The 12,986-nt window shown below is 42.8% G+C and overlaps 1 protein-coding gene across 12 annotated transcripts in view; it reads left to right on the plus strand.

Moving 5' to 3' along the window:
* The window catches only part of TMEM241 (transmembrane protein 241), a 116,422-nt gene that overhangs the window by 72,034 nt on the left and 31,402 nt on the right, over positions 1–12,986 (plus strand). For 10 of the 12 annotated variants that reach the window (XR_006057820.2, XR_006057819.2, XR_001023979.5 and 7 more), the window contains exon 13: positions 310–403. The exons of 1 other annotated variant lie outside the window; for it this stretch is intronic. Coding sequence is in view for 7 of the 11 variants with exons in the window: in XM_004020478.6 (XP_004020527.2) it covers positions 310–403 (94 nt within the window). In the remaining 4 variants the exon portion in view is untranslated. Of the gene's footprint in view, positions 1–309; positions 404–6,775; positions 7,843–12,986 lie in introns of those variants that run through there. One more of the 12 variants, XM_012103490.4, reaches the window with a different exon arrangement.

Consider the following 12,986-nt stretch of genomic DNA (forward strand, 5'->3'; position numbering starts at 1 on the left):
GAGATACTGTCCTCCAGATTTTTTTTTTCTTTCATGATTTACCCAGATATCTCCCAGATTTATGTACCCACTCCCCACCTCCAGGGAAATGATCTCATCATAGCTCCTTGGCATAGCAGAGTTTAATGGGTTTTTTTAACTTTTGATGTTTTTATCCAGAGATCACTAGAAAACAGAGGTGAGATAGAGGTGTTGTAATAACTAAAAATTGACTAATGTTTGTAAAGGTAAATTAAAAATGTCACAGAAAATAGCTACTGGCTATAGGAAGATAAGTCTCACTTTAAAAAGTCTATTTTCTCCTTGCAGCGGATTTTTAGGATTCTTTCTCATGTTCAGCACCATGAAGCTAAAAAGCCTTATGGCCCCGGGGCAGTGCGCAGCCTGGATTTTCTTTGCTAAGGTAAGAGGGAGGGAGAGGGTGGAGAACCCACCTCAGGAGCTCTTGTGTTCAGGGTTCTCAGAGCCCATGTGCTTCAGGTTGGTCTTCAGGGACTCATCTCTAGTTACTGACCCTCAATCTGATCCTTCACTTTTCTGGGGTACAATTTCTGAGGGCTTCTGCCTATGTTAGTCCTCCCTGGTGGCTCAGACGGTAAAGAATCCTGTTAATAGACACAAGTTTGATCCCTGGGTTGGGAAGATCCCCTGGAGGAGGACATGGCAGCCCACTCCAGTATTCTTGCCTGAAGAATCCCATGGACAGAGGAGCCTGGTGGTTTGCAGTTCATGGGATTGCAGAGTCAGACAAGACTGACGCAACTTGGCAGGCATGCGTGCATGGTTGATTTACAATGTTGAGTTTCTGCTGTACAGAAAAGTGAGTTAGTTATACATATATCCACTCATTGTTAGATTATTTTCCCATATAGGTCATTACAGAGTATTGAGTAGAGTTCTCAATGCGTGCTGTGTAGTAGCTTCTTACTAGTTATCTATTTTGAGTATAGTAGTGTGTATGTGTCAATTCCAATCTTCCAGTTTATCCCTCCCCTTCCCCCCTTGGTAATCGTAAGTTTGTTTTCTTTGCCTGTGAGTCTATTTTGTATATAGAGTCATCTGTATTATTTTTTAGATTACATATACAGGTGATATCATATAATATTTGTCTTTCTCTGTCTGACTTACTTCACTTAGTATGAGAGTCTCTAGGTCCGTCCATGTTGCTGCAGATGGCATTATTTCCCTTTTTATGGCTGAGTAATATTCTGCTGTATATATATACCTCATCTTCTTTATCCATCCTCTGTCAATGGACATTTAGGTTGCTTCCATGTCTTGGTTATTGTAAATAATGCTGCAGTGAACACTGGTATGCATGTATGGGAAGAAATACATTTAACTAGACTGGGAGGAACTTTGGGGGAGTAGGAGAAAATTGGGCACAGAAGAGTCAGTTTATAGGAGTCCCTAAAAGCCAAGCCACAGAGACCATTGTGGACTTTTGAATGAGACTGACCAAGGGTTTTTTTTTTTTTGATGCACCTCATGGCTTGTGGGATCTCAGTTTCCTGACCAGGGATTGAGCCCGAGTCATGGCAGTGAAAGCCTGGAATCCTAACCACTAGGCCACCAGGGAGGTCCCCTGAAGGTAATGTTTTAAGCAGATTAATAAGGTGACAGTGCTTAAGACAGATTGGAAATGACGTCCAAGCATTTAGAAGAGAGGAGAATCAAGGTAGAGATGGCAGGAAGAAAGGTGAAAGGTCAGACTTGACTTACAATTTGATGGAACCTGAGTGTCCTGCATCTCCTGCATTGGCAGGTGGATTCTTTACCACTCAGCCACCTGGGAAGCCTGACTTATAATTAGAAGGAAAATAAATTTTAATTATACAATTTGTCCTATAACTGGTATGTGATATGATACAATTAGCTAACAAAGACTCAGATCATTTTAGAACAGATTTGAGGGATAGTTTGGACAAAGGAATGATGAATATTGCTGTTTGTTATTGTTTAGTCACTAAGTCGTGTCCAATTCTTTGCGATCCCATTGACTGTAGCCCACCAGGCTCCTATGTCCATGGGACTTCCCAGATGAGAATACTAGAGTGGGATGCCATTTCCTTCTCAAGGGGATTTCCCCAGCCCAGGAATAGAACCTGCATCTCCTGCATTGACTGGTGGATTCTTTGCCACTGAGCCACGGGGGAAGCCCAGTGATGAATATGGAAGGTGACAGATGGCTCCAAAGTTTTTGCTAGAGACAAACGAGATCTGTGGCCTTAATAAACAGAAATGGGGGTGATTATGAAAGAACATCCTTTAGAAGAAAGCTGGCAATATATATTTTAGACAGATGTGTATAGTGATAAAACATCTTCATGGAGCTCTTTTGTGTTGGAAACATGGGGTGAAACGTAGGTGAGTGTTCAGGGATTTGTCCATTTGGGCTTCGCCTATAGAAAGATGCAGTTGAAATCAAGAAAACCTATCCATCAAGAGAGTGAAACCTATCCACTAAGAGAGTGAAAGGATTTGAGGAGAGCAGAGCAGAGTCCTAGGACTTAGCCTGGGAGAAACTTAGATACCAGGGCCAATAATGAGCAGGAAAGAAAAGTCATAGCTGGAAGGTAGAGGGGATCAGAGAAGTTCAGAGCAGGGAAGTCTAAAGGAGAATTGTAAGGAGTAAAGCAGAATGCCACCCGACGGTCAAAGGGATCACACTGAGAAGAGTCTAGAGCAGACACTTTGCTAGGCTATGTGGAAACAGTTTAAGGAAAAGGGCAGGAGTGGGAGGGGGGCAGGGGGGATCATAAACACTCAACAATACCTAAGATGTGGAGAGAAGATTGTGACTGGTGGTGGGCAGAGCTAATGAAGATAACTTCTTTTCTAGGAAAAGAGGGACTTGGGTGAGCTTGAAAGTAGAAAAGGAGACACCCTGATACAGAGATTTCATGATGCTAGAGAATGAGGAGAAATTTTGGAAAATAAGTTTCAAAGGGAAGTGGAAGGAGTGGGGGGAGGGAAATGTAAGACCTTTATCCTGGGCTTTACTTGAAGGTAGAGGGCTTCCCAGGTAGCTCAGTGGTAAAGAATCTGCCTGCAAGTGCCAGAGATGCTGTAGATGCAGGATCCATCCTTGGGTTGGGAAGATCCCTGTAGGAGGAAATGACAAATCAAGCCAGAGGAACCTGGTGGGCTACAGTCCATGGGGTTGCAAAGAGTCAGACATGGCTGAGCACACATGCACTCATGGGAAGGTAGACAGGCTGTTCTCTGAGTCACGTGGCAGAGGAACTGGGATTCCCGGGAATTCAGGGGAGGAAAGACTGACTTTGATCACGATGCATTGAACCCTTTTAGTCCTCAGTTTTTTTGTCCATAAAGCAAGGGATCTGGACCAGAAGATAGAAAGATAATTAAAAAACATGATTCTGACAGGGAATGGCTCATACTTGGGACTAAATGCTGATGGCATCTACATCCAATTGTAGGGTTATCTATTATGAAGATCTGCTGGGAACCATATCATTGATCGTCAGTGCCTACTTAGTAAGACGTGTGCCAGATTTTAAAAGTCTTTCATAGAACTGATCAGAATAAAGTAGCAAGCCACTTAGCCATCGGACTTTCTTTCATCTCTATTATCAAATTCCATCTTCTCCTTGGGAAGATAATGTATAAAGGCCATACATACATTATGTATAAAGGCCATAAGATATGTATAAAGATTATACCAGAATGTTCATCTGTGTTCTTATTTAGAGTCTTTGTTATTGCTTTTTGTTGTTGCTGCATGCATGCTCAGTCATATCCAACTGTTTGTGACCCCATGGACTGTAGCCCACCAGGCTCTTCTGTCCATGGGATTCTCCAGGCAGGAATACTGGAGTGGGTTATCATGCTCTCCTCCAGGGGATCTTCCCAACCCTGGGATCAAACCTGTGTCTCCAGCATCTCCTGCACTGGAAGGCAGGTTATTTACCACTAGCACCACCTGAGAAGCCCCTGTGAGATAATGCATGTAAGGATAAACCACAGAGTGCTATGCAAACACAGAGCATGGCATAGAATCGCTTAAACCCTGACCAAGACTGAATTTATGAACTAGCTCTGAGTCCCAGCTTGGCCATACTTTCTAGGTGTGTGCTTTGTTTTCTCATCTATAAACAAATATAATAATAAGGTCTACTTTCAGAGAGGGTTGGATAATATTTAGACAGCCCTGGAATAGTGAGTGTTGAGCAGCTGATAGGCCCTCCTTGGCCCTGTCGACCCCTGGTTTAATTCTTCCACCAGATTAACCCATGCTTTCCTGAGTCTGCATTTCCCATTTATATTTGCTGGTTCTAGATTGTGAATTGAGTTGGGAACTGCATGCTCCAGGCTCTGCTCAGAGATCAAAGCTCAGGAGAATAGACTCTCTCACAGCATATTTCATGAGACACTGCCTAACAAAGATGCAATTGATGTAACATTCACAATGTTTTTCTGCCTATATAAAGAGTCATTGATTCAGAGCAGTTGCTGTGCCTGTGAAAATGTGTGTTTTTTGGTCTCCGTGGAGACCACCTCTGGCTGTTCTGTGACCACCAGACTTAATTATACACTGGGGTTGCCAAGGGAGCCTGCAGAGCTGTCTCCATAACAACACATCCTTGTGTAGTAAAAGGACCGCAGTCCTGAACTGTTTTCCATTTAGGAGTTTCTCTTAAAAGAGTTGAGAAAGTTGTGCTGGGAAGTAGCAGCCTTCTTTTGATTTATCCTTAGGAAGAACTCTTGAGTGGATAGGAATTGTTCTGAGTTTTGACCTCCTCTTGCTCAGGGTGTTTGGCCAGGTCTCGGGAGCATGACCTGGCATCTTCCTTTTTCCCAGTCACATGTTGACATTTCTCTTGACCTATTGCCAAGATATTGAACTGAGAAGGAAGCTTGGCTAAGTGAGTTTCAACGTGTTTTAAGTATAGGATGAACTTGTGAAAATGTCCTCAACAGATGCTGTGATGGTTTGGTGTTTGGAATTTTCAAATGTCTCCCAAGACCATGGGGGAAATGCTTGCTGTTTCTGGTAGAACTGCAAAAAATGAGAAAGAAGCAGCAGCCTAGTGTCTTTTATAATGGAATCACACAGATTTCATAACTTTTAAATAACATAATTTTTTTCCATCAAATTTTTTTTTTCTGATGTATTTGCAGGAAAGTTTCAGAGCTTAACATGAAGTCATACCTTGAACTTCTGAGAAAGTGACAAGTAAACAAATCCTTCAGGTTCTGGAATAGATGTAGATTCAGTTTCTGGTGCATACATGCTTATTTGCACACACACACACAGATTGCAGAAAGGTCCTGGAAGTACAGTTGTGATCCCCATCACACTTTGCTCTCTCTAGTTCTAGTCTACACTGAACAGAGTGTTAGTTCTCCTCTGTCTTCTACTTCCTATTCTGTTACAACTCTTACTTTTTTTTTTTTTTTTCCAGTTTCATACAAATGTAACTGTCACATGGCATGGTATTAGTTTAAGATGTGCAACGCGGTGATTTGATATTCATATATACAAAAGATCACCACAATATATTTAGTTACATCCCTTACCTCCCATAGTTACAGAAAATATAGATTTGCTTTGTGAATTTGCCTGTCATCCTTCTCCATGTCATTCTGGTTTAGTATATGTGCTGCTGAAACAAACACTGTTACTTCTTTTTCCTTATCATCATCATCCCCATCATCTTCATCACCATCTGTTGGTGTGGAGAGCCTGTTGCTGTCTTTCCCGCTTCCTAGGTGGTAAAAGGTAATCCCCAAAGAGAAGGTTACTCCCCTCAGTTGATTACTGGTATTGCGTGCTCAGTCATGTCTGACTCTTTGTGATGCCATGGACTGTAGCCTACCAGGCTCCTCTGTCCATGGGATTCTCCAGGCAAGAATACTGGAATGGGTTGCCATTTCCTACTCCAAGGGATCTTCACGACCCAGGGATCGAACTTGAGTCTCCTGTGTCTCCTGCATTGGCAGGCAGATTCTTTAACCACTGTGCCACCTAGGAAGCCCTTCCCCTCACTTTGGGATTTGCATTTCTTCCTATTTTCTCAGCTTCTTTAGACTCCTCACTCGTTCTTCCTGTCACATTTAAAATCTCATTTGAACAGATTACTTTCTGGGTAGCAGTTCATATTTCTTTATTTTCTTCCTCAAGCTGTTATTCAGCACCTTGATGTGTTCCAGAATGGTCTGATGAAAAGAAATTATTCAACCCAATGTAGCTGTAGCTTTTTTTTTTTTTTTCAATTTTTCTTTTTAGCTGTAACTTTTATGTTGAAAGAGTGCGCTTACAAAATCTAATCATGACTGTTTCCTAATTAAATCATTTTTCTTTTTCACAGTCTAAGTGGCTAGGGCAATGAGAAAAAATTTTTCATGGAAAATGGAAACTTAGAGGCAGCAGCATAATTTCCTTTACAGTCTCTAACTGGGCAATAATAACATGTCTATGTCTTTCCATGACATCACCGCTGAGGCGATGGGAGCGTGAAATAGCAAGTTCAGAAGCTGCTCTGTGTTTGTTGAACTATATGGAAACAGTCAGCAAGAAGCTGGTTATCTGGGAATTATTCGTTTATAAGCAAGGTTTTCCCAGAGGACACGTGAGAGGGGAAATACAGTTTTGGACTGAGGGGGGGGAAATTAAATTCCATTTCCTTTTGTCAAAATAATTCCTAGGGAAGTGAGTGATGTTAATGGACATTTTGCTATTTTGGATAAGGTTGTTGTTTTTTCTTGTTTCCCATTATGAACTCCTGATTTTTTTCTGGGCTATTTTTAGTGCTATTGATCATCACAGTGTTCTCTGCTGCAAAAATGTGATAACGATTCTGGACTTCTCAACTTTTGACCTGAATGAATTTGCTTTAAAGGAAATACCCGGAATTTCTGCCCATATTCTGACTGCAAGGTTTATAGGAATTCTGTCAGTATCCAAGATAATTTATAATACCTACCACCCTTATGGCAGAAAGTGAAGAGGAGCTAAAAAGCCTCTTGATGAAAGTGAAAGAGGAGAGTGAAAAAGTTGGCTTAAAGCTCAACATTCAGAAAACGAAGATCATGGCATCCGGTCCCATCACTTCATGGGAAATAGACGGGGAAACAGTGGAAACAGTGTCAGACTTTATTTTTTTGAGCTCCAAAATCACCGCAGATGGTGACTGCAGCCATGAAATTAAAAGACGCTTACTCCTTGGAAGGAAAGTTATGACCAACCTAGATAGCATATTCAAAAGCAGGGACATTACTTTGCCGACTAAGGTCTGTCTAGTCAAGGCTATGGTTTTTCTTGTGATCATGTATGGATGTGAGAGTTGGACTGTGAAGAAGGCTGAGCGCCAAAGAATTGATGCTTTTGAACTGTGGTGTTGGAGAAGACTCTTGAGAGTCCCTTGGACTGCAAGGAGATCCAACCAGTCCATTCTGAAGGAGATCAGCCCTGGGATTTCTTTGGAAGGAATGATGCTAAAGCTGAAACTCCAGTACTTTGGCACCTCATGCAAAGAGTTGACTCATTGGAAAAGACTCTGATGCTGGGAGGGATTGAGGGCAGGAAGAGAAGGGGACGACAGAGGATGGGATGGCTGGATGGCATCATGGACTCGATGGACATGAGTCTGAGTGAACTCCAGGAGATGGTGATGGACAGGGAGGCCTGGCGTGCTGCGATTCATGGGGTCGCAAAGAGTTGGACACGACTGAGTGACTGAACTGAACTGAACTGAAATTAAAGTTATTGGCAATACAAAGGGCAGTTAATTGGGAAAGTTTACAAGGCCTCCGCTGTGGGAATAAATTGGTGTTTCCTTGGTTCATTGTGGATACAATAAATGATGGCTGGGTGAATGCTGATTTTATGCCTCTTTGCAGGCTTGTGCACTCAGATCAGAAGTGTACAATTCTGCACACTTCTTGTAAAGTCCCTTCCACGGCCCCCAGTTATGCTCTTATAATGTATGTGCCTCTGTCTTTAGCTGTGCCATTAATCCTGTTTGAGTTCATTTTTCCTTATGAAGATCTTTTGTGCCAGTCATTAGATCCAAGTTCCCCAGGGTGTGGCTGGACACAAGGTAATTAGCAGGGTGTACGTCACCATCTGCATGTGCCCAAACCAGAGGGCAAGCTTCAGGCCTGTGTCATTGGAGAACGAGCTGGCAGTCAGAGCTAATAAAATAAAGCAGTTTTTGGGAAATCAGAAGGAGCAAACTTTCATTATGGGAAAGCTAAGTTTTTTGTTGTTGTTTTGTTTTTTAAAATGTTTGGCTGTGCCAGGTCTTACTTGCGACCAGGGATGGAACCCAGGCCTGCTGCATTGGGCGCTTGGAGTCTTAACCAGTGGACCACTAGGGAAGTCCTGGGAAAGCTAAGTTTTGACACGTGATAATAGAAAAGAATGACATGTGGATTTGAAAAACTTAGTAGACATCTACTTGGTGCCATTTGGGGCAAATAACTTCTCTCTCCCACAGTGCCTTAGAAACGTCTTGGTGACCTGGTTCCCCGGAGCCCCCAAGTACCCCACTGGATCTTGCCCCATACTTGTTCTCCTGTTTTATCCCCCAAAGTGGAATTTACCTAAAGTTCCAGTGGCTCAGATGATAAAGAATCTGCCTGCAATGCGGGAGACCCAGATTCGATCCCCAGGTCAGGGAAGATTCCCTAGAGAAGGGAAAGGCAACCCACTCCAGTATTCTTTCCTGGAGAACTTCATGGACAGAGAAGCATGACGGGTTACAGTCCATGGGGTCTCAAAGAGCAACTAACATGCCTGAGCAACTAACATCGCATAGTCATTTGCTCATTTTTTTTCTCTTGAAAATGCCCTCCCTTACAAAAACTAGTCCAAACTTGCTTCCCCCACCCCGCCGCTGCCCCCTCACCCCGACTCTATCGGCACTTTAAAGTGACCCAGTGGCTCTTTAGGTTAAGATTTCTGATGTTGTTTTTGTTTTTCTCTAAGGCAGTTCAGTATTGAACACAAGCTGTTATGTGACACCAAAACAGCCAGTCTGTTAGTCAAATGTGTGGCAGAAAAGGCTTTTTACAATCAGCAGTTAATTGCCTGATGTTATGTAAGATGTACTAAGTCGCTTCATTTGTGTCCAATTCTTTGTGACCTTATGGGCCGTAGCCTGCCAGGCTCCTCTGTCCATGGGATTCTCCAGACAAGAATATTGGAGTGGGTTGCCATGCCCTCCTCAAGGGGATCTTCCTGACCCAGGGATTGAACCTGCATCTCCTGCATTAGCAGTTGGGTTCTTTATCACTGGCGCCATCTGGGAAGCAGATATTATGTAAGCTAGACCACATTTGACCACGTGTTAGAACACAGGTGTAATTGTATTTGATTGTTTCTGTGCACATCTGGGGATTTGGGGTAGTGATTATGAGAAGATTATGACGGGAACAGGCTGTCTCTGGCTACATTCCCACATCTGTCTTCTTGTCATGTGACTTCTGGGGGTGTTGCAGGGGATACAAGGAGGCACCCCTCCTTCAGTTATTTGAAATGAACTTCTTTGCTAATGTCTTGAGTGTTTTAGCTATCTGTGAAGGACAGAACATATCAAGTGTATTCCAATGAAAAGGGAAATGGAATAATTGCCAAAATGTTCCCTCTCAAAGTGTTGAGCTCCCAAATCCTAACAAACCTGTATTGTTTATCTTTAAAAAAAGAATTTTTTTTTTATTAGAGTATGGTTGATTTAGGGCTTCCCAAGTGGCACTAGTGGTAAAGAATGTGTCTGCCAATGCAGAAGATGCAAGAGAAATAGGTTTGATCCCTGGGTCAGGAAGATCCCCTGGAGGAAGGCATGGCAACCTACTCCAGTATTCTTGCCTGGAGAATCCCATGGACAGAGGAGCCTGGAGGGCTACAGTCCATGGGGTCTCAGAGTCGGACAGGACTTAGCATGCACCTGAGGACATGGTTGATTTACAGTGTCGTGTTAGTGTCTGCTCTACAGCAAAGGGAATCGGTTGTGCCTGTATTAGCATATGTATCCACTCTTTCTTAGATTTTTTTCCCCATAGGCTCCTACAGAGTTTCTTCATTTATTATTTTTTATTGAAGTATAATTACATTACAATGTTGTGTTAGTTTCTATTATACAGCAAATCAGCTCCATGTATGTATGTATTCCCTCTCTCTTGAACCTCGCTCCCACCAAATCCTAACATTTTCAGGGTGCACAGAGAGAAGTAAACAGCTCTGGCATGGTCAGGTGGGAGCATACGTTTGGCAGTTTGGAACAGGAGTAACGACACTGCTTACAGGAGGGTTTATAAGATAGGAATGCAAGCCTTGAGGTGGTGAGCACATCGCTGACTCTCACCTGAAGGGAAAAGCCAGCCCAGTTCTGAGCCCAGGGAAATGGTGTGTCTTCTACTGGTGTATCCCTGCTCTGACATCTGAGCTGAGCTTCACCATGTGAACCACTCAGATCCAGTCAAGTCCTAACGTATCTTTTGTGAAGCCAGTCACGCTTATTCTTATTTTCAAGTTATGCTTAGACAGTTGACTGTTCACTCTAAGAATTATATAATCGTGACTCCATTTCAATACTCACACCTCCTATAAGGGTTTTCTTTTCCCTGAAAAAAAATTTTTTTCAAGTTGCTCTGTGGGAAGTTGATATATTCAACAGAGATTCATAGAGTGACCTGTCACAGTCCAGGCTGAGAAGATGAGACAGCAGAGGGAAGTGACAAAGAGCCCAGCATTTTGGAGACAGAGGATTGGAAAAATATCCCACTCTCCAACAATGTAACTGAAAAGATTCCTTAGCCTCTGGATGTATCAGTTTTCTCATCTGTAAAATGGGAATAATTGTACAACTTTCACAGAAATATTACAGGGATTATATGAAATAATGTACTGTTGTTGTTGCTCAGCTGCTTAGTCCTGTCTGACTCTTGGCGACCCTGTGGACTGCAGCACGCCTGGCTTCCTTGTCCTTCACTGTCTCCCAAAGTTTGCACAAACTCATGTCCATAGAGTCGGTGATGCCATTCAACCATCTCATCCTCTGTCATCCCCTTCTCTTCCTGCAATCTTCCCCAGCATCAGGGTCTTGCCCAATGAGTGGGCTCTTCGCATTAGGTGGCCAAAGTATTACATTCAGTTTCAGCATCAGTCCTTCCAATGAATATTCAGGGTTGATTTCCTTTAGGATTGACTGGTTTGATCTCCTTGCTGTTCAAGGGACTCTCAAGAGTCTTCTCTAGCACCACAGTTTGAAAGCATCAATTCTTCGGCGCTCAGCCTTCTTTTTGGTCCAACTCTCCTGTCCGTACACGACTACTGGAAAAACCATAGCTCTGACTACACGGACCTTTGCTGGAAATAATGTATGTTGAGCAATTAAAGTTTGCTCATATTAATTGAAAGGAATAAGCTTTTCCCTTGCAGATGGGGAAATGTTTGAAGTACTCTTTGTATTTTGGATTTGGCTACAATTTGAGCGCTGCTGACTTGTATCATTAGAAAACCTTCACTTCTGCTTTGTTCCGGTTTGACAATCTAGTATCAAGAGGAATTTAAAATGACCAGATTCAAGTGGCATCATAGGTTTTAAAGTTCTTTTTTCAAGTAACTCAAGGAACTTAATTTATCATTTGATCTAACATTTTGGAAGTCACAGATGTCTGTTCTAAAAAAGAAAGCAAAAGAGGAAGCAGCAGTCCTAAAGGTTGATGGATGAGCCTTCAGGAGGGAAATGCAGCTTTCAGTCTGTGCTAGATTGGTTGTCAGAGAATGGGGATTTGAGACAGAAATGGTTTTAAATGTGACTTAGAGCCACACACCCACCAGAATGGCTAAAATTAAAGAGACTGACAATACCAAGTGTGGGTGAGGATTTGAAATAATGCCTGGTTTAGAAAACACTGACGCTAAACAAGATTTGTTATGACTAGGCAGCCTCACTCTTGGTTTATACCCACGAGAAATGAAGACATATACCCGCAGCAAGGCACGTATGGTGGTAGGGAGTTAGAGGTGATGGTCCCATGATTCTGAATAGAGTAAAAAAACTTTTTTTTTTTTTTTGCCACACCATGCAGCTTGTGGAACCTCAGTTCCCCAGTCAGGGTCTGAACGTATGCCATGGCAGTGAAAGCAGCGAGTGCCAACCATTGGACCTCCACGGAATTTCCCATACTGAACAACTGTTGAATGGTACACTTCTAACAGGGTGAATTTTATAATATGCACATTCTATGCCAGTAAGACTCATTTTTTAAAAAATCTATAATAGGAATATCCACAATAGTTTTACTCATAACAGCCTCAACCTGGAGGAAGTAGTCCATACATCAGTCAAGGAGAAATAAATTTTGGTCTAGCCATACAATGGACCCGTACACTGCGATAAAAGTGCCTATAGCCACAAAAGTGATTTGGGTGTATTGATTGGGAAAGAACCTTGTGAGATGCTGAAGGGTTTCTTTTCTATCTGGCGGTGGTAACATGGGTATTTAAAGATGTAAACATTCAACAAGCCCCACACTTAAAATTTAAGCTTGTCGTGCACTTTACTGTATTTGTGTTATAATTCGATTTTTACAAGTCTTAACGTGGGTGCTGCAAGGGTGCGGTCCTCTGAAAACACAGCTGAGCCGCCTCTCCAGCTGGTCCCTGGGAAGCCCAGGTGTTGGGGCCAGCAGACCCTCCCAACTCTGACCTTGACCCTGTCTTTATACTGCAGATGGCCATGGGTTTCACTACTGAAGAAAGAGCAGAGCCCAGAGGCTGATGCCTTGCTGATCTGAGCCCTGGCCACCAGTTCTCTTGAATGTCACGGTTGGAGAGGATTTCTAATCAATATTCAGCTCAGTGCCAAGGCAAAGAAAGTGAGCTCAGGCTTCCTGGTAGCATTGCAGAAGTATTTATTGTTCTGCCTCTGCTCCACAGGCTTCATTGTTTCTTCAGTAAGTAGTAGCCTCCGCTGAACCCTCTCTCCTTGATGGAGGGGGGCCTTCGGTAGGCT

Source organism: Ovis aries, chromosome 23 (genome assembly GCF_016772045.2).
Source record: "Ovis aries strain OAR_USU_Benz2616 breed Rambouillet chromosome 23, ARS-UI_Ramb_v3.0, whole genome shotgun sequence".
NCBI classification, from domain to species: Eukaryota; Metazoa; Chordata; class Mammalia; order Artiodactyla; family Bovidae; genus Ovis; species Ovis aries.